The sequence below is a fragment of the Trachurus trachurus genome (assembly GCF_905171665.1).
Source record: "Trachurus trachurus genome assembly, chromosome: 4".
NCBI lineage: Eukaryota > Metazoa > Chordata > Actinopteri > Carangiformes > Carangidae > Trachurus > Trachurus trachurus.
The window spans coordinates 27,216,296-27,243,883 of NC_139898.1; the positions used below are offsets into that span (position 1 = coordinate 27,216,296).

Genomic DNA, 27,588 nt, shown 5'->3' on the forward strand with positions numbered 1-27,588 from the left:
GGGAAGTTCAAATGAACTCACAGAGTCAGTCAGCCCAATCATTATCTCCCTTTGTTAAGTCAGAATATACATTATCACTCTATAACCGCCCTGTAACTGATCCCAAGTCAGTTTCCTAATCTGTAAAGGCCTCATGTGTGTGTAGAAGTCAGATTGTTGCTCTGCTCTGCTCTGCTGCTCTTTGCTCTGTGAGTACTACTAATGGACACGGCCTTGTCTCGGTTCAGGCCGTGCTCCTTGCTATAAGCTAATGCCATATCAGTGAATATGCACTAGTGTTGCCTCCACACAGAGCTGTGCTGGGGATGGTGTGATGATGATGAGTGATTGAGTTTTTAATCCATAGGTCTGTCTGCTTCATGTGTTCTCCTCAAATGCTTTCAAATGGAAAAAAAGGACAAAAAATAATAATAATAGGCTATTAATAATAATTGAATTCACACAATGTGACTTAGTAGCCTATTTGTTTGAGCCTGCCTGCAGCTCAACATCCAGATCTTTTTCTGTATAATTCTTTAGCTTCTTTCTTATTTCCGTAGCTAATTTGAAACATTTTTAGTATTTTGGTTTGGACATAAATGGAGTGAGTGACTCTAACACGCTGGTTTGGGGAGAACACAAAGAAAACATCCTTTGGTTTGTGATTAAGAGTGAATGAGTTTTCGTTTTTTTGTCTGGATAGTTTAAGTCTGCAAAGAGATTGTGTCAGTGGAAGAAAGATAACAGGTTTTTAATACTGGTTTATTGGCAAGTGACAATTAAAAGACAATATATGTGAATGAATGACTGTTCTGAGCCCTCATGTCTGCCGACCCAAACGACTCACTCCAGAAATGTTTCTTTACTAACTGGAACTAACCAGTTTCCTGTCACAACTACTGTACCTCCTGCTGCTTGATGCTTTTTGAAATTGCTGATTGGATGTGTATTTTCCTATGTTGAGAGATTTATTTTTATATGAAGTTCAGCTGCCATATCAGTGTATATGTACTGACTCATGCTGTCAGAAACTAATGTCTCACCTTCCTTTTAAGAGATTTATTTCTATTTCTAAATGAAATGATATAAGATGTAACTAATATTTAGTTGCCAGGCCAGTGCGCCTGCACAAGTATTACTACATGAAGCTGTTTTCTCTGCTTTTTCAAATGAAATAAAGCTTCTGAATATGCTGCAAAATGAACACTGTTGAGTTTTTATTTATCATGCTATTAACTTATTCTTTTTATTTATTTGCAATTTCCAACCTCTGATTCAGAGTCATATCAGGATCCTTATCATAGCAGCCCTTTAACGCTTCCCACAGTGGCTGTAATGAAATTAATTTACATCAGAATAAATGGGGTTTGTTTATACAATCAAATGTGTGAGGTAAGTCATAAACTGTGTTACTATTAGCTCTCATAGTTTCTAGTTTTTATATTATATTGACTCACTTATAATGCATTACTTTGTTAATTAACACCAGAACACTGGAAACAATTGAATAAAATACCAGCAGTGTTTCCATGAGTCCATGCCTCCATAGTGGCATGTCTTTTCATAAATATGTTTTGTTTTGTCAAATCATGAAAATTAGAGTTCTCTCATCTGAAACTCTATATTTTCTTTAAAAATGTTTTTAAAAATTACACTACAAAATGAATCATTACATATTTTTCATCAACTATTGCACTCAAAAGTAACAGAACAGTCAGTGGGTCAAGGCCAAAAGATGGATCCAGCCAGATGTGATAAACTTTGTTCATTCTGGCGTGAGACGTGTGCAGTTCAGGGTTTGAAGGTAGAGCTGAACACAAGCCTGTGCCACTGCAGTGACCACGTCTCACTAGGAGTAATAAAACGTCCTGTGTTGTTATCTCTACTGACATTATGTTGTAAATTCATCTCCATGTCTTAAGTATGAACTATGAGTTACAACTTGGAAGCAGTGGACTCCGTGAACTTCAGTGTACTCCAGTTCATCAGACTCTTCTGTGGCAGCCCTAGGATTTACAGAGGCCCTCTTCTTAACACAATTTAATATTTGATTAATACTTATTTTGTCTGGTGTCAAATCTTGAGTGTGTATAAAAATACAAGTCCATAGCAGAAATTTGCTTAGCTGTGATATTGGATCTACTATGTGGCTTCAAAAGCTTGTGGCTTGTGATATCACAAAACACAACTGGGTGTGCGCACAGAGAAACTTTCCCACTCTCATAGATTAATGTGAAAACAGTTGTGACTGTTGAGACATTATAAATTATAATCTTTATTGACACAGTCTGAATTAAATTGTGAATTCACTGTTTACACATATCCACATCCCTCTATATATTTACACATATTCAGCTGTTAAAATTGATTTGTTTCTCACTAATAACTGAATGAACAGATCAGAAAAGGGTCTTGAGGTCAGGACTGGTGTCCTACTGACAGACTTTATCAGTGCTGGGGTGGAGGTAAGAGGGGGAGAGGATGAGGTGTCCCAGGACCTAACATGGTGTTGATCTGTTCATATGTAGGCTATTAACAAAAACATGCACTGTCAACTGATCCGAGTCCAGCGTGAAGCCAGTCCACTTCCTGATGGGTGCAGTTGATCACCACATGTCTAAGGCAGGTTGATGCTTTATTATTTCTCCTTTCATCTCCTTACAGTTTCTTCAACAGGTAGGTAGTCAGGTGAGGTGTCATCATCAGGTGTCATGCCAAAGTCTCTCCTCCTCTTCATTTCTTGATCTGTCTGGAGCCCTCCTTCCACCCCTCCTTCACTTCATTCACAAATGTCTCTCGGACTTTCTTGAGGCGTGTGCCCACCTCCCCCAGGTCAGTGGGGGCTTTCCCGGCCTCCTGCTGCACCTGCCGCAGCGTCTGTGACCGCAGGACCCGCTGCGACGCGTCCCGGCCGGCTATCTGCGCCTTGGTGATGGCGTAGGCGGTGATCTGGGCCGCCCGGCGGATCGGCCGAGACTCTGCCAGCTTCTCGACCACATGGAGGTTGTTGAGGAGGGAGAACAACAACCGAGAGAGCATTTTTACCCCCGTGTGGTGTTTGTTTATTTCCGGTCTGTTATGTCCCGTCCACTACCTCTCGTGAAGTTCAGCCCTGTAACGACAACAACATTTAACCTTCGTTAGCCCCGGGTGTTAGCTTTAGCTGTCACGTTAGCAGTGGTGTGTATATTTCAATTATTTGACTGACAAAGACTTAGTTAGTTAGTTACCTCGGGTGAGCCAGGTGACCTCAGCAGCAGCTCTGGGTGACTAGTGGTCGAGTTCGGACTGAGGCTGAAGTTGGTTTCACAAACACAACAAGAACAGCGAACAGCGGCCACTGGTGGTAACCATAGCTACAGCACAATGGTACATTCAGTTCTGGGGGTGTTTCTGTAGTTTCAACATGATTTAACATTTAGTAGATTCAACACATTTAATTAATTAATTAAAAAAACTCAATGTAAGGTATTCTATAAAAAAAAACACACATTAAAAACACATTAAATGTTTTATCAGAAGGGGACGGTCACTACAGCAGAGTGATACTACGTGCTTTAAAAATATCAAAACAACATGAACAGTTGTGTCTTAATTTTTATGACCATTGAAATAACATACTGACTTTTTTTGCTGTTGAAATCTAATCAAGACATTCCCATTGTAAACAAAGCAATCAAGCTCTACAAGTTTGAAATAGCCTATCATTTCTAACATAGCCTACAATGCAAAGACATAATGATGAAAGATGAGAGCGGTATGTAGGACACCATCTAAACAATTAGTATCCATAAGGTTGATTTCCCTTTGACCTCATAAAATGACAATTTTACTGTAATCCTAAACTTTAGCTCTGACAAGAAAATGTAAACATATTTATAACTTACCAATATCTGTTTAACTTCTAATTAGGGTTATTTGCAAATAAATTATTGTCTGATTAATGAAGGTAAGGATGTCTGGACCAGTGTAACCAAAGGTTACAGGCTCATTTGTGCTGTGTGGATAGATAGATAGATAGATAGATAGACTTTATTGATCCCAAGCTGGGAAATTACAGTTGTATGTTTTATAAAACAGAGAAATATTTATTTCTTTATTATTATTATTGTTGTTATTTATTTATCTTTTATTATTATTATTATTATTATTATTATTATTATTATTATTATTATTATTAAAAACCACATACCATTACAAGCATAACCTATGAACCTGAACCATTCCACCTGTGGAAGTTTAATAAATAAAGTGAGCAAAAACAAAGAAATATTCCTTTTTTTTCTTTTTCTTTCTTTCTTTCTTTCTTTCTTTCTTTCTTTCTTTCTTTCTTTCTTTCTTTCTTTCTTTTTGTACTGATGAAGTTCATACAAAAAATGTGTGATGCTTGGAGTCAGTCCTTTTTTTTTTCTGTACGAGTGTGAAACTAACTTCAACACAAACCGGACGATTTTCCTGGTAACACCAATGGTTGAAAACAAAACACTTCCGGTCGTATCGTATCCTACGCACGTACTTCCGCTATCAGGAACAGATTTCCTGCTCATTTCCCCTTATTCATCCCCTCCGAGATTTTCTCACGGAGCATCGCGCTTGGTGTCTCCATTAAGAAAACTTTGCAACAAAAAAAACGCAAACCATGCGGGCTTACCTGTTGTTCGCGGTGACGGTGCTGTCGCTGAGCCCGCTGCTGCTGCTGGTGAGCGGCGCCGACAAGAAGAAGCTGCAGATCGGCATCAAGAAGCGAGTGGACAACTGCCCCATCAAGTCCCGTAAAGGAGACGTGCTGAACATGCACTACACGGGCAAGCTGGAGGACGGCACCGAGTTTGATAGCAGCATCCCCCGCGACAGACCCTTCACCTTCACCCTGGGCACCGGGCAGGTGATCAAGGGCTGGGACCAGGGGCTGCTCGGCATGTGCGAGGGCGAGAAGAGGAAGCTGGTCATCCCCTCCGAGCTGGGCTACGGAGACCGGGGAGCGCCCCCCAAGATCCCCGGAGGAGCCACGCTCATCTTCGAAGTGGAGCTGCTGAACATCGAGAGGCGGTCCGACCTTTGATGGAGAGGAAGAGATAGATGATGATGGCAACTATGAAAACGTATGTTATTATTACAAGTGCATTTCCTTTGCATGTAATTTTGTACTTAATTAGTTATTGTCTAATTAATTTAGGGAACTGGACCAGTGGTTACTGGCTCAATGTGCCGTGTTTTTTTATATTATTATTATTAAAAACCACATCTTTGATCCGATCTTTGATGATGAAGAAGAGATGATGGCAACTATAAAAAACGTATGTTATCATTACAATTGATAGAAAGTGCATTTCCTTTGCATGTAATTTTGTACTTCTACTTTTTATTATAGCCTACTTTTATTTTGCTTCATAAGTTTACAATTGAATCGAGTTTTGCATTAAACACACAAACAGCTTCGGTGTAGATAACGTTTACTCACTGTTATGGATGTAAGTTAAAGTATCTACAAGTATCTGCATTACAAGAACTGAAGGTTAATGTTTAGTATCGAAATCTTGTTAAAGATTTTTTAAACCTTTTTTTATTTTATTTTATTTTATTTTAATCTTCAACCTTCACTTGGTTATAATCATTTTTGAGTTTTTGGTTTATTGGCTGAACAAAATGGGCATCATAATGCTTCGAAACCTAGAAAACAGATGTCCTGTGTGGTCATTTGATTAACGGTCTCTGTTTCAGAATCATAACCCCAGGCAGCAAAGCAATGGAAATAGGATTAGGCACATCAGATACAGGTGCAGAGTGGCTGGCAGTGTTTGGCCTTTTGTGAATCTGTAGTGCTGGGGATGTTTTGTTGAGCACCTAGTTTACATACTCTCCTCAGCTGCTCTCAGCTGCTGCCACACACACAAGAAACAGATGTAGAGCTACAAGCAACAGGCTATGAATAAAGTGCTGTAAAGCTCAGGTGTTGTACACTGATAGACTGAAAATATATTACTCCTTATTAGAGATAGCATCAACTAGTGACAATATGGGGAAACATTGGAATAAAAAAACAAGCAACCTCTCTGCAAAACACATTTTTTCAGGTTTAAATTATTTGTTTTATGATATAAACGTTTAGTACTCTGTGTTTTCTTCCAGGTTCCAGAAGGTGCTGCAGCATCAAGTGGAGATCATCTGACCTCTGATAAAGTCTACATGGAAAATCTGGGAGTAGAGTTGGCACCAACCCCAGCAGAGCTGCTGTCCTCCTTTCACTGGCTTTGCTTAATTATGCTCTGATTTATTGGACAGAACTTATTATATGACAGAAGAACAGACACTACTGTATGTCCTTGTAAACCTTAATGGAGCTGAAAGACTGCAGTCAAGCCCAGTTTTTGGCTTATAGAGGGGGTTGATGAAGATGTCACACCCTGCAGTCTCATCTCACTTTTCCTGTCATTTATTTCTGATGTAAAAGTCAAATCTGTAAATTTTTTACAAGATAATTTAGTTTGTTGATTTAGTCAGAAATCAGACGAGTTACATATTGAATTGTTTTGTTCACAATATTTGAATTCTGGTAATAAAATGTTGACTTTATGTGAATCTTTCTGTTTTTTGTTGCTGCTTTTTAAGAAAAAAAGAAAACTCCAGTTTAGATAATTTTCTGTCTCATTTATGCTCTGAAGTGTTCTGGCAATTGTTTCCCCATAAAAGTTAATTTTAATCAATTGACATTTAGAAATGGCACTTGAAAATGGCAATTTTGCCTGCTGATGGGGTCAGGTGTGAAATACATGTGCAAATATCTAAATAAATTATACCAAATATATTCCCCCAGAAAATAGTAGTAAGAGGTTTGAATGAAAATGAGGAAAAAAGAAAAGAAAAGAAAAAAAAGACCCACTGGAGTGAAGAGGAAGGTCTAACGAGGTTAGCGGTCTGTGACCAATGACATACACAGGACTGCAGCCAATAGAGTGGCACCACATCTCCCAGTGCAAACTGCCAGCAGCTCTAATAGTCATGTGACTGTGGGCAGTTACATCATAGAGTGAATGGGTAGCTGCATAATTTGTAGTTAATTCAATCTACACGTTTTAAATACCACATTTAAGTATCTGATTTAGATAAAAGCATGCTTTGTAAGGTGTATTAGGTTAGTAGGGTTATTTCTGGACCTTGACACTTTTTTTCAAAAATTAGATAATATCATGCTTTCCATTTTGTTTTGTTTTTTATCAGAAGGGAGTGCTCAAAACGCTTTGAAATAGCTTTGAAATTTTCATTTTATCTTCAGCGTACTGTACACCAAACAACGTAATCATACATTATAAAGATCATAAATCTGGTATCAATCTGTATCAGTAGAGGGCGCCACTCGGCGTGCGTAGTTGTAATTATCGAATAGTTCCCACCCGGAGCTCTACAGAGGACGGACACACGAACCGGAAGTTATTTTTCGGCGATTTTCAATTGAACAGCAGCAGCAACAACAGACCGTCCGCCAGTCTGCGACTTGTTCACAATGTCTGCTAAATTAAGCGCTTTGACTAGCGACTCTTACACTGATATTAGTCAATACAGAGACCAACATTTTAAGGTAAGTGGCGAAATATTCTCAAGAAAAACGGATCTGCCCGATGTTTTTAACGTCGACGGTAACTTCATGTTTTCATCTCGTTAGCAAACAGCACGACGTTGATTCGGATCAGAGTTTGTTTCTCAATGGCTGTAAAAAGCATATTTAACATGGTATTGTGATTTCTAGATGTGGGCTACACGGTATAAAACCGATTTGACGTGATTATAATACGAGTATATTATCTAAAGTGTTGTGATTTATTGAGCGTTTAGCTTCACGTGTTCGCAGTTGTTACTCTGCAGCTCACAGGAGGAGCTTCCTTCCTACCATCGATAGTTTTTGATTTTAGATCACAGACAAGACAACTGAACTCACAAAAGTCGTTGCCTATTAATTACTAGCGCTACTATACACGATAATATGTAACTTACATCTGCCACGACCTTTAAAGACATCGACATAATTTTACGAGGCATAGTGGGCGCTATGGTTGGATGATAGTTGAACATCCAACCTAAGACGTTTACTAAAGATGTTTTTTTTTATTATAAGACAATCTTTGGATTATTATTATTATTTTTCAATGAGTTGTTTGGTTCATAAAATCTAAAAGTTGGCCAGCAGAGTGTCCCAAACTTAAACTCTTGTCCCCAGTTTGAACGTGTTTTTTTTTGTCTGATTCGTCTCAAAGCTCCCAATGATCCTTTTGCTATTTTATAAAAAACAGGAAAGTAGAAATCCTTACATTGGGGGATGAGGAAACGATAAATATATATCAGTCTAGAATCTATAAATCATTCTTACAAAGTTTTTCCCTCTCCCCATTGGCCTGGGTTCAACAGGTTTAGACTTCATGTGTCACATAACTATTGCCTCCAATTATAACAATCAACCGATGCATTTAATACAGAATATTAAACTTGTTGTTCCGGTGAGATAGTATTAGCACTGTTCTTTTGTTTGATCACCTTGTTTTTCCAAGAAATAATATTCCTTTAACTGGAGCTGAGTAGTTATTATGGAGGCAAAGTGAACATAAATCAGATACAGCCGCTTCAATAGCAGCAGATATTTTTTTTGTCCACCTCTGTAAACCACAGTGGAGAAACCGTAGCTCTGATCAGTGTCCTCATACTTACTCATACTCTCCGATGGTGCTTGTGTTTTTCAGGGTAACCGCTATGATCAGGAGAAGCTGCTGAAGGGGAGCAACACTCTGTATGTGGGGAACCTCTCCTTCTACACCACAGAGGAGCAGGTAGGATACAGAATTACCAAGAAGATCATCAATTAAATCTGGAAACTGGTTGAATTATCATCATATTCTTCCATGACAAGAAGCTGAAGATGAAAAATCTATCTCTGAAGTTACTCAATGATCCCGTGTTTGCTACTTTGTCATCTAAGTGTGACGCACAGAGCTGTTATTGAAATAGTCATTTATTTGAAACCAATATGTAAATTGTATTAGTCTGAAAGATATTTGAATAGACCAGTCTCCTAATACTGAACACACTTCTTATCTTCTAACACAATTCTCACATGCTCATTTATTATGTTTTGTGACTGATCAGGTGCATGAGCTGTTTTCTAAAAGTGGAGATGTCAAGCGTATCATCATCGGCCTGGACAAAGTCAAGAAGACAGCCTGTGGATTCTGCTTTGTAGAGTATCCTTTGAAATAAAAAACCCAAGTTAAAATAGTCTCTGTTACAAAAAATATATAATTGCATTCACCTACACAGGTAACACACCTCGACACCAGTTCAGCACTCTGTTGTGCCTTGTTTGAGCTCAATTCCACCACTGTAGCATGAAGTTGTGTGAGTTCGGGAGCCTCCGACGGACCTTAACCCCCGACTGTACCAGATACTACTCACGTGGTGATGCAGAACACGCCATGCGCTTCATCAACGGCACGCGGCTGGACGACCGCATCATCAGGACAGACTGGGACGCTGGCTTCAAGGAGGGACGGCAGTACGGCCGCGGCAAATCTGGAGGACAGGTCAGGATTCTGTCATTCATTTAATTGTAACAAACTTAACACAACAATTAAGTTAAGTTAAGATTCCTTTATTTGTCCCACAGTGGGGAAATTTACATTTGTGCAGCAGCAGCAACAAATAGCAACAGGATAAGAGAGAAAAAACAGAATAAAACAAAAGGAATAAAAAAAAAAAAACATCACACAACAATAATTGCAGTAAACGTGGATATAATCAGAAGCCAATAAGTGACAAGAAACAACTCAATCTAATCTAATGTGGTTTAATGAGTTTCACAGACATATTTGTGGATGTTTTGTATCTTGTTATTTTGCTGGGTGTCAGTCTGGTGTCTTTAATATCCCTCTGGCTAAATACAGTTCCTTCTCTGTTAAAGATTCACTTCAGTGGGAAAACACAAAATGCTTATTTTGGCAGAAAAGTCCAATCGAATTTTGCATATCAGCAACTTCAATTTAAAAGTGTGTGTGTGCACTTTTAAAAAACCCATGTCCGTTAAACTCTAGATTGTATTACATTTAAATTTAGAATATTAAAAGCATCCCACACAAGTAACAGTGTGCAGAATGAAACTGCAGGTTGACCACATGGGTCCAAAATAGTTTCTGATGCTCTGTCTGGGTTTCACCCCCCACCTGTTTTTTCTCGTTCATCCTATTGAACAAAAGTTTAGGACTTTCTGCAGCACAGCATTTTGGAAACTGATATAAAACACAAGCGTACTGTGACATTTGGAAAAACGACATATACTGAAAATGGCATTCAAAAAAATCAATACACTATATCACAACATTTTAATACACAAGTATGGTATTTAGAAAGTGATATAACTTCCAAAATAAATTATGCATGATTAAGCATGGCCTTTAAAGAGACAGCATTACTAAAGCATGGCATTTGAAACTGTATATTATCCCGTTAACAAATGCAACATACATAACCGATTTAGTTGTACTCAATGAGCTTTCCAGGAGAATGTAAATAAACATTGGACTGGTTTATTTTAGGGGTAAAATAGACCTTCAATGTTAAGTAACGTATGATAGAAGCTGAAAGAGTTACTCAGCACCAGTGGGACAGTGTTTACAGCCGCAGCTGCTCGATTATTGACCGTTTTGTCTATAACATTTAGTTGCATTGTCCTTTTTAATAATTGAATTAACATACACAGCTTGAAAATGTGGACTATTAGTATTTTTAATAATTTGCTATCACACAGTGCATTTTATACCTTAGTTAGTTAGTTTCAGTTTATTATCAAGATCAAGTTCAAGAGAATTTATTTGTCACATGCAATAATATAATTTTGGACATGTTTTAAGAAATAATACAGTAATGGACAGACATAACAAAAAAATGCTTTACAAAGACAATACATGAAGAATAAAAATGATTGAAAATGAAAATAATTTGTTTTTTCATATCCGAAAAGGAGTGGGAAGAAGTGAAACTTATTTACTCCCACACCTATTCATAAATGAACCATCAAGCTTCCTTGTCATTATAATCTATACAATAAGTTAAATTTAGCTGGATTTATTCTAATAGCCTATATTATCACTAATCTTTATCTCTCTTCTTCACTTTATTTTATTTTCTGTCAGCAGTTTATTAATTTAACCACATTGTGTCCAGCATCTGTTGCTTTTCTGATAACGTATGTGAATAAAAGTCAAAAACATACAGGTCAGAAATAAACAGTGGACAAGTTTTACAGACATGACCCGTCATTTATGGAAACTTCCATTCACCTGTGCTGTGTTTGTGCTTGTTGTGTAGGTGAGAGATGAATACAGGCAGGACTACGACCCAGCCAGAGGTGGTTATGGGAAACTGGCTTCGCAGCATCCGATCGTGGAGCCACGCCACACGTTTTAGACTGAACCTCACCGCGACATTCTGCCTGGACGACACAGAACCACACAGTCAGTCCTGGACCGGATTAATCTCCTCTCATCGACCTGCCAACACACATTGTTTCTCCCAGTGTTAGAATAAAATCCTCGACAGCAGCCCTGCAGGGTCGACTACATTCTGGAAATCAGCATCTGTTATTTATTTCCTTTGGTCACGTCTTTTCTCTGCCGACTGTATCTGACCTCCACACTAAGCTCAACACAGACCCAACCCCAAAGTTACAGTGTGACATTTTTATAACCCTGCAGATAAAAGTAACATATTTTCCTACAGGCTGAAATATTGATACCATGCAACGACTGGGATGTATTGAATGCATGTAATATCAAACTGACTGTCTGATCTTATATAGGCACCATGTCCAGCTCTAATTTCTGCTGATGTACTTGATTTACATGATAGAACGTTTTTGTCTCAAACAATGTGTACTTTTTTAAATAAAGTTTTTTTTTGACATTCAGACTTTTTAGATTTTTTTTTTATGTATAGATGTATAAATACATCTTTTCTGTATGTTATTGTATAGCAGCTTGAAGCTGCATCAATAGATTTTGTAATGTCCAGTGGAAACAACATGAACGCCTACATGTTAGGTTGTTAAAGCAGAAGTAAGCAGAATGTTTGTGTTAATATAAGTCTTAAATAGTTATATCTTCCGACAGCAATCACTTATATAGTAGAGTGTTTGGTCTGAAACACGGGTCTGTCAGTCACTCTGCTCTGCTGTAAGCTGAGGAGAAAACTTTCCTTGTATCCTACAACCTTTATCCAAGGAGGAGAGAGAACGGCATAAAGGGGCGGTCCTCTCTGTGTGCAGCCAAGGGATGCGCGTGAATGTGGTGACGTAGGGACGAGGGCGGGGACTGCTAACTCCAGCTGACAGGAAGTTAGCCAAAGAAACTGGATCGCTTATTTCTGCTTTAATTTACGTGTCAGTATTTCTTTTGTTCCCATTTGCTTTAGTTTTTCTCTTGACAAACAAAACTAAAATCACATTGATTTTAGCAGCTCTAATGATACTATTAATCAGTGATCTGGGGCGGTGTTTAGCTCAGTTGGAGCACCCGCCTCATGTGTTGAGGCCATAGTCCTCACTGCAGGCTATCCTGTCATTAAAGGCAAAAAGGCCCAAAAAAATATATATATAATAAAAAATTACAGTGATCTCACTTCAGGTTCCTGGTATTGGTTTGATGGTCCTTCCCTAATTTTAAAAATACATTTTTGTTGGATATTTGATCCTACTGATCAGTCCAAAGCGTTTACTGTACAGTATCTAATGAAGCAAGTCTGATTCAATTGTGAATCTATTATACACTTGCCGGTTGTTTCTTGGTCCAGACAAATGTCTCAGTCATGCCTGACAAAGCTTACACCACTTTCCGCCAGCAAACAAAGATCTTCAGTGATCAGGGCTTGTCCGGGATTTGAACCCGGGACCTCTCGCACCCGAAGCGAGAATCATACCCCTAGACCAACAAGCCCATGCTATCATTACAGGCTTTCTCTGTAATTGCTCATATTCTCTGTAGCAGATGTCCGGGGTCAATAGTGCACGTTTGAAAGCTTGCTTAATAGTTTTGCCATAAATGTAGATAAGGCGACTCAACGTTGTAAAACTGCTCCTGACCTCCTGCTATGAACATTTCCGCTGGTATTAGACATCTGTTCAACAAGTAAAGTACAAGGATTTTTTTTTTTTTTTATCTGCGCAGGTTCAAATTCAGTCAGCTGGTGCAAAGTCTGCAGCAGCTCGTGTGGTTTTCCTCCCAATAAAACACTTTAAGAAGCATTTAACACAATGATAAAGCCAGGACATGCTGCTGCTGCTGCTGCTATGTAGAGTTTAGCTGCTACAACTCCCTGCAGACTCAAACAGGTTGAGTGGAGTGAAATGTTGAGAAATGAGCTTAATCACTTTGCAGAGAGTTAGAGCAGATGATTAATATCACTCTCAGGCCCGTTACACTACGAAGCAGCCAGTTTGCTTAGCTTAGCACAAAGTCTGGGAACAAGGGAACAGTGAACTCAGCTTTATCCAACGCTCACAAAAACACTGCTCAAAAGCTCATTAATTAACACCCAGCATCTTATTATTTAATCCATTATTTAGTCAGTTTTGGAGGTGCTTTTGAGTGTCTTTTGTTTCCAGTAAAGTCAGGTAAATGAATGCAGCAGCAGCATAGTTACCATGCAGACATAAGAGAGGCCTCACTCCTCTTGTCTCTCTAACACTCAGCAAGAATGCCAATGCCTTCAGCAGCCTGCAGCCACTGCAGATGAAAGAGGAAAAAATAATATGGATTAGGATTTGGATATTAAATTCTCTGCCCCCGTGCAATGATAAAAATCCTTCTTCAGAAAACAATAAATACAAGATGTCAGTTCCTTTATTCCCTCATTGACAATATGTTTTCCCCTCGGTGCCAAAAACCCAGACCACTTATTGATTTTTTTATTCAGAAAAATGACAAAAAAAATGTGAGTCACATACAGAAGATCCACTCTTTATTTTGTCATATATTTATTTATTTACAAATCATTTTTGATGCATCAAATGAAACGAGTCATTCGGTCATGAAAAGATATATATATTTAAAAACGTTTCTTTTAATATTCGCTCATTTCCAAGTATTCAGACAGACTGTTTGCTGTGCCCGGGTGCACCCTGTTTGCTTTAATTAACCTTGAGCAGTAACTGTGTTCAGAGTCCACCAATTGGACACAGACACTAAACTCGGTTTAAAATGTTCCTCTGTTTACTCAATCACTTGAATGTCGGGTAAAAAACCTAGCATTTAAAATTCCAATAAATGTTCTGTATCTCTTGCATAAAGATAGTGTTGTCCTTTTGTGTCCTTTAGTCCAGTTGCAAGTTGATATTTGTGTTATTTTGTTTTGCCCATTTCTGCCCCGGAGGCTTGATGGCTGATAAAAAAAAAGGGGAAAAAAAACCCTTGTAGATTTAAACACAGCCATCTATATATAAAAAACTATTGGAAAGTTTGCAAAGTTCATCTTGCAGATAAACTCTCCTCCTTCTTTGCCACAGCCACAACGTCCCTGTTTGTCATAAAGCATCATGATGATACCGGTGATCATCTTGCAGAGCAGTTGGCCCCGGCTCATCTCCTCAGCTCCCAGACAATCCTCGCTCCACCTGAAGTAAAGAACACGGTATCTTGGCTGTTTATAAGCAGTCATCTGGTCTCTTATCTCAAAGTGAGCCGCTGCAGTGAAGTGAGGAGCTGAGCAGAATAGTAATTAGAGGAAATTGGCTTCGCTTCAGACATATTTTTGCATTATATCCGCCCCACTCACACTTTGGCATCAGCTACTACACTTTATTCTTGATCACATCCCCTCAAAGCAGGTTTATAAAACGAACACAAGATGGCAGAAGAGGAGGTGGAGTGCCTCGGAAAAGAATTGGCGACAGGCATCGGATGTGGTGGCCGTGAAACCAACAGTCATACAGTAGAGACTGAGGGCTCTCACTGTGAGGAGAGAAACACATCTGCTTCCAGTTGGAGCCTGTTGAGACCTTCAGCAGCAGCAGAGGAATTATCACAACATGTTTAAAAAAAAAAAAAGATGATTACCGGTAACTGAGACTCTGGTGTGTCACAGAGGACACTCATGCCTCTTCACCAGAAAACCACTTTGTGCTGGAGTTTCTCATCCTCTCCAAAGCAGAGAGTCTCATGGAGAAGTGTCTGTGCAACTGCCAGGGCATGAAATACTGTAGAGCAGCAGGAAGGATGTGAAAAATAAAATGATTTGATCATAAATCTGATTTTAAATTGATCGTCAGAATGGCCGGACACTTGCTTTACTACATGGTTTAGTACATACAACACCTGAGTTTGTTGAGTGTGTTGATAGAGAGTGCATTAAAACTAGTTAAATAGTTTAGGTAAAGCAATTAAAAATCTCAGCCAAATGTACCAGATAAAAAGTTGAAATAATGACAACACTTTATAATAAGAAGTACACACTATTAAGCATTAAATACTGATTTTATTAATCATTTATAACACATGAAATATTCATTAGTAGTTTATAAACAGTTAAAAATGTTTTACTCATCACTGATAAACACTAACTGTATTTATAAACATACTAATGAGTATTCATGCGTTATAAATGAAGAATTCTGTATTTATTAATGCTTAACTAATGCTTAATAGTGTGTACTTATTATAAAGGGTTACTGAAATAATTAACTCTTAAGTTATTGATTAGCTAAAAGCAATTGGTAATTAGTGTAAAACACACATTTTGAATATACTGAAAGACTTGTTTCAACTAATGGATGAATAGTTCACAAAAAGGCACATACTGCACTTAATACCCTCTGAGCCACAGCCACCCCAATATCACATATTAAAAAAATATAATAAAATAATGATTAAAAAAAGTAGTTAAGTTGGATAATTGGATAAGTTAGATAAGTTAGGCCAATTATCTTGATGGATTGGATAAAACTACACTAAAATCAGTGGATCAGTAAAGGTCTAGCTACCAAACTGAGCTCAAAATCATAACTTGGTTTGAAAATATATTATAAAATATGTCTACTTTTATGGAGTACAACTTAACCTCATCTCTCTACATCAATTGAGATGAATACATTTGACAGGCTGGGTCAATAAAGGAGTATAACTGAGCTCAAGCATCTTTTTTTTTTTTTTTCCAGTCGGAGACGTCACACAGACTCAGACGAGTCGACCACCACGACTGTGTCAAACCCTCCTATTACACAGCAGGTGCGTCTCGGAGCAGAAGGAGCTGTGGCTGCTGTCAGGATTGTGAAAGGATTTCCTTCTGTGCTCTCAATAATAACAGAGAGCCTGTTTATGATCCTTAAGAGCTCTGTGCATCCAAATGATGTGTATTTTTGCTTATTTTATGTGAGGCTGGGGATTTATCCATTCACATGTCTCTGCTGCAAAAAAACCGGCAGAGATCAATGATGCCTCTAACGTGCTCCACAGTTGTTGGAGATTTACAACATTATCTTATCAAAAAAGTCAAGTTCAAATGGGGTCAAGTGAGAATTAGAGAGCGCCAAGGAAGGCCAGAGCCAGAATTAATGAGACATTATGCAAATGAGAGGGCAGTTTGCAAATATGGAGAGGAAAAACCTCAAAAATCGCTTCCTTTGTCTCACTTAGAAACTCATTGCTAAGACCCAAGCTGTCATTGGATGGTTACAGATGATGCAGATAGATAACGATCCAGCATTACAATGAAGAACAACGGCTCTCAATGCCAGACTTTGGCGTTGGAGATAACTCCTCCGCTTGGTCATTAATTCATGATAAAAGGTGGATAAGGAGACCGACACACCAGCGTGAACTCACTCATGTCAAGTCATTCAATCTCCTCTCACTTCTCCTATCTGCATATACTTTTGAGGTACTTTTGGCCTGTTTTTTTTTTTCTTTCTTCATCTTATACAAACAATGATATCTCAGAGAATAGCTGTGCTACAAAGGGATGCTGTGGTGGTATTGGACTGTGAGCCAGCTGTTATCACCCAACATTAATGCCCAAACACCTTATGCTCTTGTAGCTGAGTGGGATCAAATCTCTGCAGCCAGGCTCCATAATCTCACAGAAAGCACAGAAGCATGGAGGTGGCTGTTAAATCATCACAAATGGGTTTAATGTTCAAATATCCATAGGCTTTTTTACATTGGGGCCATATGAGCCCACATAATTTACATATTTATTTGATATCTGATACTGTATGCTTTTAATTCACAAGAGGTGTAATTACCATCGTGGACAATTGAGGCATTTCTTCTCTTTTCTATTCATTTATTCATTAAGTGTAGTTAATTCCCTTGGACACATTTAAGTGTTTAATAATGATATTTTTTTTTTTTAGTGCACAAGAGAGGAAATTATGTTTAATGAATGAATTTTAGCCATTTACATTATGGACTCTCAGCAGCTATACCCAGAAAGACACATGTGATTGTTGTGATGACTGTGTGTGATGAGGCTTTATGACACAAGGTAAATAAATGGATGATTAAGTAGGAGATACTACCCTGTTATAGTTTTAACTTACTGACATCGTTTTATTCAACAGTCAAAATGTCCATACTCCATATATATCATCTGGGGGTCCGAGGGGAGTCCAACGCAGAAGGTTTGGTTGAAATCGGGCCGGTGGTTTTGGAGAAAATGACCAAAAACCAAACAGGCGATTTTAAAAAGACGACAGATACGCGCCTGTCGTCTTTTTTTGACCAAATTTTTTCTTTTTTTTTTGACCAAAAATTTAATTTTTTCCAAACTCTGATATATCATCTGGGGGTCCGAGGGGAGTCCAACGCAGAAGGTTTGGTTGAAATCGGGCCGGTGGTTTTGGAGAAAATGACCAAAAACCAAACAGGCGATTTTAAAAAGACGACAGGTACGCGCCTGTCGTTTTTTTTTGACCAATTTTTTTTTTTTTTTTTGACCAAAAATTAAAATTTCTTCAAATTTCTCCAAACTCGGATATATCATCTGGGGGTCCGAGGGGAGTCCAACGCAGAAGGTTTGGTTGAAATCGGGCCGGTGGTTTTGGAGAAAATGACCAAAAACCAAACAGGCGATTTTAAAAAGACGACAGGTACGCGCCTGTCGTTTATTTTTGACCAATTTTTTTTTTTTTTTTTTTGACCAAAAATTTAAATTTCTTCAAATTTCTCCAAACTCGGATATATCATCTGGGGGTCCGAGGGGAGTCCAACGCAGAAGGTTTGGTTGAAATCGGGCCGGTGGTTTTGGAGAAAATGACCAAAAACCAAACAGGCGATTTTAAAAAGACGACAGGTACGCGCCTGTCTTTTTTTGACCAAATTTTTTTTTTTTTTGACCAAAAATTAAAATTTCTCCAAACTCGGATATATCATCTGGGGGTCCGAGGGGAGTCCAACGCAGAAGGTTTGGTTGAAATCGGGCCGGTGGTTTTGGAGAAAATGACCAAAAACCAAACAGGCGATTTTAAAAAGACGACAGGTACGCGCCTGTCGTCTTTTTTTTGTCCAATTTTTTTTTTTTTTATACCAAAAATTAAAATTTCTCCAAACTCGGATATATCATCTGGGGGTCCGAGGGGAGTCCAACGCAGAAGGTTTGGTTGAAATCGGGCCGGTGGTTTTGGAGAAAATGACCAAAAACCAAACAGGCGATTTTAAAAAGACGACAGGTACGCGCCTGTCTTTTTTTGACCAATTTTTTTTTTTTTTTTGACCAAAAATTAAAATTTCTCCAAACTCGGATATATCATCTGGGGGTCCGAGGGGAGTCCAACGCAGAAGGTTTGGTTGAAATCGGGCCGGTGGTTTTGGAGAAAATGACCAAAAACCAAACAGGCGATTTTAAAAAGACGAAAGGTACGCGCCTGTCGTCTTTTTTTGACCAATTTTTTTTTTTTTTTATACCAAAAATTAAAATTTCTCCAAACTCGGATATATCATCTGGGGGTCCGAGGGGAGTCCAACGCAGAAGGTTTGGTTGAAATCGGGCCGGTGGTTTTGGAGAAAATGACCAAAAACCAAACAGGCGATTTTAAAAAGACGACAGGTACGCGCCTGTCGTTTATTTTTGACCAATTTTTTTTTTTTTTTTTTTGACCAAAAATTTAAATTTCTTCAAATTTCTCCAAACTCGGATATATCATCTGGGGGTCCGAGGGGAGTCCAACGCAGAAGGTTTGGTTGAAATCGGGCCGGTGGTTTTGGAGAAAATGACCAAAAACCAAACAGGCGATTTTAAAAAGACGACAGGTACGCGCCTGTCTTTTTTTGACCAAATTTTTTTTTTTTTTGACCAAAAATTAAAATTTCTCCAAACTCGGATATATCATCTGGGGGTCCGAGGGGAGTCCAACGCAGAAGGTTTGGTTGAAATCGGGCCGGTGGTTTTGGAGAAAATGACCAAAAACCAAACAGGCGATTTTAAAAAGACGACAGGTACGCGCCTGTCGTTTTTTTTTGACCAATTTTTTTTTTTTTTTTTGACCAAAAATTAAAATTTCTTCAAATTTCTCCAAACTCGGATATATCATCTGGGGGTCCGAGGGGAGTCCAACGCAGAAGGTTTGGTTGAAATCGGGCCGGTGGTTTTGGAGAAAATGACCAAAAACCAAACAGGCGATTTTAAAAAGACGACAGGTACGCGCCTGTCGTTTTTTTTTTGACCAATTTTTTTTTTTTTTTGACCAAAAATTAAAATTTCTTCAAATTTCTCCAAACTCGGATATATCATCTGGGGGTCCGAGGGGAGTCCAACGCAGAAGGTTTGGTTGAAATCGGGCCGGTGGTTTTGGAGAAAATGACCAAAAACCAAACAGGCGATTTTAAAAAGACGACAGGTACGCGCCTGTCGTTTATTTTTGACCAATTTTTTTTTTTTTTTTTTTGACCAAAAATTTAAATTTCTTCAAATTTCTCCAAACTCGGATATATCATCTGGGGGTCCGAGGGGAGTCCAACGCAGAAGGTTTGGTTGAAATCGGGCCGGTGGTTTTGGAGAAAATGACCAAAAACCAAACAGGCGATTTTAAAAAGACGACAGGTACGCGCCTGTCTTTTTTTGACCAATTTTTTTTTTTTTTTTGACCAAAAATTAAAATTTCTCCAAACTCGGATATATCATCTGGGGGTCCGAGGGGAGTCCAACGCAGAAGGTTTGGTTGAAATCGGGCCGGTGGTTTTGGAGAAAATGACCAAAAACCAAACAGGCGATTTTAAAAAGACGACAGGTACGCGCCTGTCGTCTTTTTTTGACCAATTTTTTTTTTTTTTTATACCAAAAATCAAAATTTCTCCAAACTCGGATATATCATCTGGGGGTCCGAGGGGAGTCCAACGCAGAAGGTTTGGTTGAAATCGGGCCGGTGGTTTTGGAGAAAATGACCAAAAACTAAACAGGCGATTTTAAAAAGACGACAGGTACGCGCCTGTCGTCTTTTTTTGACCAAATTTTTTTTTTACCAAAAATTAAAATTTCTCCAAACTCGGATATATCATCTGGGGGTCCGAGGGGAGTCCAACGCAGAAGGTTTGGTTGAAATCGGGCCGGTGGTTTTGGAGAAAATGACCAAAAACCAAACAGGCGATTTTAAAAAGACGACAGGTACGCGCCTGTCGTCTTTTTTTGACCAAAATTTTTTTTTTTTTTGACCAAAAATTAAAATTTCTCCAAATTTCTCCAAACTCGGATATATCATCTGGGGGTCCGAGGGGAGTCCAACGCAGAAGGTTTGGTTGAAATCGGGCCGGTGGTTTTGGAGAAAATGACCAAAAACCAAACAGGCGATTTTAAAAAGACGACAGGTACGCGCCTGTCGTCTTTTTTTGACCAAATTTTTTTTTTTTTTGACCAAAAATTAAAATTTCTCCAAACTCGGATATATCATCTGGGGGTCCGAGGGGAGTCCAACGCAGAAGGTTTGGTTGAAATCGGGCCGGTGGTTTTGGAGAAAATGACCAAAAACCAAACAGGCGATTTTAAAAAGACGACAGGTACGCGCCTGTCGTCTTTTTTTGACCAAATTTTTTTTTTTTTTGACCAAAAATTTAAATTTCTCCAAATTTCTCCAAACTCGGATATATCATCTGGGGGTCCGAGGGGAGTCCAACGCAGAAGGTTTGGTTGAAATCGGGCCGGTGGTTTTGGAGAAAATGACCAAAAACCAAACAGGCGATTTTAAAAAGACGACAGGTACGCGCCTGTCGTCTTTTTTTGACCAATTTTTTTTTTTTTTTTTGACCAAAAATTTAATTTTTTCCAAACTCTGATATATCATCTGGGGGTCCGAGGGGAGTCCAACGCAGAAGGTTTGGTTGAAATCGGGCCGGTGGTTTTGGAGAAAATGACCAAAAACCAAACAGGCGATTTTAAAAAGACGACAGGTACGCGCCTGTCGTCTTTTTTTGACCAAATTTTTTTTTTTTTTTTTTGACCAAAAATTTAATTTTTTCCAAACTCGGATATATCATCTGGGGGTCCGAGGGGAGTCCAACGCAGAAGGTTTGGTTGAAATCGGGCCGGTGGTTTTGGAGAAAATGACCAAAAACCAAACAGGCGATTTTAAAAAGACGACAGGTACGTGCCTGTCTTTTTTTGACCAATTTTTTTTTTTTTTTTGACCAAAAATTAAAATTTCTCCAAACTCGGATATATCATCTGGGGGTCCGAGGGGAGTCCAACGCAGAAGGTTTGGTTGAAATCGGGCCGGTGGTTTTGGAGAAAATGACCAAAAACCAAACAGGCGATTTTAAAAAGACGACAGGTACGCGCCTGTCGTCTTTTTTTGACCAAATTTTTTTTTTTTTATACCAAAAATTAAAATTTCTCCAAACTCGGATATATCATCTGGGGGTCCGAGGGGAGTCCAACGCAGAAGGTTTGGTTGAAATCGGGCCGGTGGTTTTGGAGAAAATGACCAAAAACCAAACAGGCGATTTTAAAAAGACGACAGGTACGCGCCTGTCGTCTTTTTTTGACCAATTTTTTTTTTTTTTTTTTGACCAAAAATTTAATTTTTTCCAAACTCGGATATATCATCTGGGGGTCCGAGGGGAGTCCAACGCAGAAGGTTTGGTTGAAATCGGGCCGGTGGTTTTGGAGAAAATGACCAAAAACCAAACAGGCGATTTTAAAAAGACGACAGGTACGCGCCTGTCTTTTTTTGACCAATTTTTTTTTTTTTTTTGACCAAAAATTAAAATTTCTCCAAACTCGGATATATCATCTGGGGGTCCGAGGGGAGTCCAACGCAGAAGGTTTGGTTGAAATCGGGCCGGTGGTTTTGGAGAAAATGACCAAAAACCAAACAGGCGATTTTAAAAAGACGACAGGTACGCGCCTGTCGTCTTTTTTTGACAATTTTTTTTTTTTTTATACCAAAGATTAAAATTTCTCCAAACTCGGATATATCATCTGGGGGTCCGAGGGGAGTCCAACGCAGAAGGTTTGGTTGAAATCGGGCCGGTGGTTTTGGAGAAAATGACCAAAAACCAAACAGGCGATTTTAAAAAGACGACAGGTACGCGCCTGTCGTCTTTTTTTGACCAAATTTTTTTTTTTTTTATACCAAAAATTTATTTTTTTCCAAACTCGGATATATCATCTGGGGGTCCGAGGGGAGTCCAACGCAGAAGGTTTGGTTGAAATCGGGCCGGTGGTTTTGGAGAAAATGACCAAAAACCAAACAGGCAATTTTAAAAAGACGACAGGTACGCGCCTGTCGTCTTTTTTTGACCAAATTTTTTTTTTTTTTTTTGACCAAAAATTTAATTTTTTCCAAACTCGGATATATCATCTGGGGGTCCGAGGGGAGTCCAACGCAGAAGGTTTGGTTGAAATCGGGCCGGTGGTTTTGGAGAAAATGACCAAAAACCAAACAGGCGATTTTAAAAAGACGACAGGTACGCGCCTGTCTTTTTTTGACCAATTTTTTTTTTTTTTTGACCAAAAATTAAAATTTCTCCAAACTCGGATATATCATCTGGGGGTCCGAGGGGAGTCCAACGCAGAAGGTTTGGTTGAAATCGGGCCGGTGGTTTTGGAGAAAATTACCAAAAACCAAACAGGCGATTTTAAAAAGACGACAGGTACGCGCCTGTCGTCTTTTTTTGAAAATTTTTTTTTTTTTTATACCAAAGATTAAAATTTCTCCAAACTCGGATATATCATCTGGGGGTCCGAGGGGAGTCCAACGCAGAAGGTTTGGTTGAAATCGGGCCGGTGGTTTTGGAGAAAATGACCAAAAACCAAACAGGCGATTTTAAAAAGACGACAGGTACGCGCCTGTCATCTTTTTTTGACCAATTTTTTTTTTTTTTTATACCAAAAATTTATTTTTTTCCAAACTCGGATATATCATCTGGGGGTCCGAGGGGAGTCCAACGCAGAAGGTTTGGTTGAAATCGGGCCGGTGGTTTTGGAGAAAATGACCAAAAACCAAACAGGCGATTTTAAAAAGACGACAGGTACGCGCCTGTCGTCTTTTTTTGACCAAATTTTTTTTTTTTTTTTTGACCAAAAATTTAATTTTTTCCAAACTCGGATATATCATCTGGGGGTCCGAGGGGAGTCCAACGCAGAAGGTTTGGTTGAAATCGGGCCGGTGGTTTTGGAGAAAATGACCAAAAACCAAACAGGCGATTTTAAAAAGACGACAGGTACGCGCCTGTCGTCTTTTTTTGACCAATTTTTTTTTTTTTTTATACCAAAAATTAAAATTTCTCCAAACTCGGATATATCATCTGGGGGTCCGAGGGGAGTCCAATGCAGAAGGTTTGGTTGAAATCGGGCCGGTGGTTTTGGAGAAAATGACCAAAAACCAAACAGGCGATTTTAAAAAGACGACAGGTACGCGCCTGTCGTCTTTTTTTGACCAAATTTTTTTTTTTTTTTTTGACCAAAAATTTAATTTTTTCCAAACTCTGATATATCATCTGGGGGTCCGAGGGGAGTCCAACGCAGAAGGTTTGGTTGAAATCGGGCCGGTGGTTTTGGAGAAAATGACCAAAAACCAAACAGGCGATTTTAAAAAGACGACAGGTACGCGCCTGTCGTCTTTTTTTGACCAAATTTTTTTTTTTTTTATACCAAAAATTTATTTTTTTCCAAACCCGGATATATCATCTGGGGGTCCGAGGGGAGTCCAACGCAGAAGGTTTGGTTGAAATCGGGCCGGTGGTTTTGGAGAAAATGACCAAAAACCAAACAGGCGATTTTAAAAAGACGACAGGTACGCGCCTGTCGTCTTTTTTTGACCAAATTTTTTTTTTTTTTATACCAAAAATTTATTTTTTTCCAAACCCGGATATATCATCTGGGGGTCCGAGGGGAGTCCAACGCAGAAGGTTTGGTTGAAATCGGGCCGGTGGTTTTGGAGAAAATGACCAAAAACCAAACAGGCGATTTTAAAAAGACGACAGGTACGCGCCTGTCGTCTTTTTTTGACCAATTTTTTTTTTTTTTTATACCAAAAATTAAAATTTCTCCAAACTCGGATATATCATCTGGGGGTCCGAGGGGAGTCCAATGCAGAAGGTTTGGTTGAAATCGGGCCGGTGGTTTTGGAGAAAATGACCAAAAACCAAACAGGCGATTTTAAAAAGACGACAGGTACGCGCCTGTCGTCTTTTTTTGACCAAATTTTTTTTTTTTTTTTTGACCAAAAATTTAATTTTTTCCAAACTCTGATATATCATCTGGGGGTCCGAGGGGAGTCCAACGCAGAAGGTTTGGTTGAAATCGGGCCGGTGGTTTTGGAGAAAATGACCAAAAACCAAACAGGCGATTTTAAAAAGACGACAGGTACGCGCCTGTCGTCTTTTTTTGACCAAATTTTTTTTTTTTTTATACCAAAAATTTATTTTTTTCCAAACTCGGATATATCATCTGGGGGTCCGAGGGGAGTCCAACGCAGAAGGTTTGGTTGAAATCGGGCCGGTGGTTTTGGAGAAAATGACCAAAAACCAAACAGGCGATTTTAAAAAGACGACAGTTACGCGCCTGTCGTCTTTTTTTGACCAAATTTTTTTTTTTTTTTTTGACCAAAAATTTAATTTTTTCCAAACTCGGATATATCATCTGGGGGTCCGAGGGGAGTCCAACGCAGAAGGTTTGGTTGAAATCGGGCCGGTGGTTTTGGAGAAAATGACCAAAAACCAAACAGGCGATTTTAAAAAGACGACAGGTACGCGCCTGTCTTTTTTTGACCAATTTTTTTTTTTTTTTTGACCAAAAATTAAAATTTCTCCAAACTCGGATATATCATCTGGGGGTCCGAGGGGAGTCCAACGCAGAAGGTTTGGTTGAAATCGGGCCGGTGGTTTTGGAGAAAATGACCAAAAACCAAACAGGCGATTTTAAAAAGACGACAGGTACGCGCCTGTCGTCTTTTTTTGACCAATTTTTTTTTTTTTTTATACCAAAAATTAAAATTTCTCCAAACTCGGATATATCATCTGGGGGTCCGAGGGGAGTCCAACGCAGAAGGTTTGGTTGAAATCGGGCCGGTGGTTTTGGAGAAAATGACCAAAAACCAAACAGGCGATTTTAAAAAGACGACAGGTACGCGCCTGTCGTCTTTTTTTGACCAAATTTTTTTTTTTTTTGACCAAAAATTAAAATTTCTCCAAACTCGGATATATCATCTGGTGGTCCGAGGGGAGTCCAACGCAGAAGGTTTGGTTGAAATCGGGCCGGTGGTTTTGGAGAAAATGACCAAAAACCAAACAGGCGATTTTAAAAAGACGACAGGTACGCGCCTGTCGTCTTTTTTTGACCAATTTTTTTTTTTTTTTATACCAAAAATTAAAATTTCTCCAAACTCGGATATATCATCTGGGGGTCCGAGGGGAGTCCAACGCAGAAGGTTTGGTTGAAATCGGGCCGGTGGTTTTGGAGAAAATGACCAAAAACCAAACAGGCGATTTTAAAAAGACGACAGGTACGCGCCTGTCGTCTTTTTTTGACCAATTTTTTTTTTTTTTTTTGACCAAAAATTTAATTTTTTCCAAACTCGGATATATCATCTGGGGGTCCGAGGGGAGTCCAACGCAGAAGGTTTGGTTGAAATCGGGCCGGTGGTTTTGGAGAAAATGACCAAAAACCAAACAGGCGATTTTAAAAAGACGACAGGTACGCGCCTGTCTTTTTTTGACCAATTTTTTTTTTTTTTTTTGACCAAAAATTAAAATTTCTCCAAACTCGGATATATCATCTGGGGGTCCGAGGGGAGTCCAACGCAGAAGGTTTGGTTGAAATCGGGCCGGTGGTTTTGGAGAAAATGACCAAAAACCAAACAGGCGATTTTAAAAAGACGACAGGTACGCGCCTGTCGTCTTTTTTTGACCAATTTTTTTTTTTTTTTATACCAACAATTAAAATTTCTCCAAACTCGGATATATCATCTGGGGGTCCGAGGGGAGTCCAACGCAGAAGGTTTGGTTGAAATCGGGCCGGTGGTTTTGGAGAAAATGACCAAAAACCAAACAGGCGATTTTAAAAAGACGACAAGTACGCGCCTGTCTTTTTTTGACCAAATTTTTTTTTTTTTTTTTGACCAAAAATTTAAATTTCTCCAAACTCGGATATATCATCTGGGGGTCCGAGGGGAGTCCAACGCAGAAGGTTTGGTTGAAATCGGGCCGGTGGTTTTGGAGAAAATGACCAAAAACCAAACAGGCGATTTTAAAAAGACGACAGGTACGCGCCTGTCGTCTTTTTTTGACCAAATTTTTTTTTTTTTTTTGACCAAAAATTTAATTTTTTCCAAACTCGGATATATCATCTGGGGGTCCGAGGGGAGTCCAACGCAGAAGGTTTGGTTGAAATCGGGCCGGTGGTTTTGGAGAAAATGACCAAAAACCAAACAGGCGATTTTAAAAAGACGACAGGTACGCGCCTGTCTTTTTTTGACCAATTTTTTTTTTTTTTTTTGACCAAAAATTAAAATTTCTCCAAACTCGGATATATCATCTGGGGGTCCGAGGGGAGTCCAACGCAGAAGGTTTGGTTGAAATCGGGCCGGTGGTTTTGGAGAAAATGACCAAAAACTAAACAGGCGATTTTAAAAAGACGACAGGTACGCGCCTGTCGTCTTTTTTTGACCAATTTTTTTTTTTTTTTATACCAAAAATTTAAATTTCTCCAAACTCGGATATATCATCTGGGGGTCCGAGGGGAGTCCAACGCAGAAGGTTTGGTTGAAATCGGGCCGGTGGTTTTGGAGAAAATGACCAAAAACCAAACAGGCGATTTTAAAAAGACGACAGGTACGCGCCTGTCGTCTTTTTTTGACCAAATTTTTTTTTTTTTTGACCAAAAATTAAAATTTCTCCAAACTCGGATATATCATCTGGGGGTCCGAGGGGAGTCCAACGCAGAAGGTTTGGTTGAAATCGGGCCGGTGGTTTTGGAGAAAATGACCAAAAACTAAACAGGCGATTTTAAAAAGACGACAGGTACGGCCTGTCGTCTTTTTTTGACCAATTTTTTTTTTTTTTTATACCAAAAATTTAAATTTCTCCAAACTCGGATATATCATCTGGGGGTCCGAGGGGAGTCCAACGCAGAAGGTTTGGTTGAAATCGGGCC

The 27,588-nt window shown here is 39.0% G+C and overlaps 3 protein-coding genes across 3 annotated transcripts; 2 read left to right on the plus strand and 1 right to left on the minus strand.

The window, feature by feature from the left end:
- Positions 1 to 2,244: 2,244 nt before the first annotated feature.
- Positions 2,245 to 3,262, minus strand: LOC310985237 (protein NCBP2AS2-like). The gene is made up of 2 exons (XM_083970777.1): positions 3,210 to 3,262; positions 2,245 to 3,091 (listed from the first exon to the last, which is right to left on the minus strand). The coding sequence occupies exon 2, from the start codon at positions 3,016 to 3,018 to the stop codon at positions 2,713 to 2,715; it is 306 nt and encodes a 101-aa protein (XP_083826903.1). The 5' UTR covers positions 3,019 to 3,091; positions 3,210 to 3,262; the 3' UTR covers positions 2,245 to 2,712.
- A 1,253-nt stretch (positions 3,263 to 4,515) lies between these two features.
- On the plus strand, positions 4,516 to 6,552 carry fkbp2 (FKBP prolyl isomerase 2). Its single transcript, XM_083969685.1, has 2 exons — positions 4,516 to 5,081; positions 6,109 to 6,552. Exon 1 carries the CDS (start codon positions 4,619 to 4,621, stop codon positions 5,039 to 5,041), a length of 423 nt encoding a protein of 140 aa, XP_083825811.1. The 5' UTR covers positions 4,516 to 4,618; the 3' UTR covers positions 5,042 to 5,081; positions 6,109 to 6,552.
- A 720-nt stretch (positions 6,553 to 7,272) lies between these two features.
- ncbp2 (nuclear cap binding protein subunit 2) lies at positions 7,273 to 11,909 on the plus strand. Its single transcript, XM_083969411.1, has 5 exons — positions 7,273 to 7,555; positions 8,709 to 8,795; positions 9,112 to 9,206; positions 9,407 to 9,545; positions 11,326 to 11,909. The coding sequence occupies exons 1-5, from the start codon at positions 7,481 to 7,483 to the stop codon at positions 11,422 to 11,424; spliced, it is 495 nt and encodes a 164-aa protein (XP_083825537.1). The 5' UTR covers positions 7,273 to 7,480; the 3' UTR covers positions 11,425 to 11,909.
- Positions 11,910 to 27,588: the final 15,679 nt, after the last annotated feature.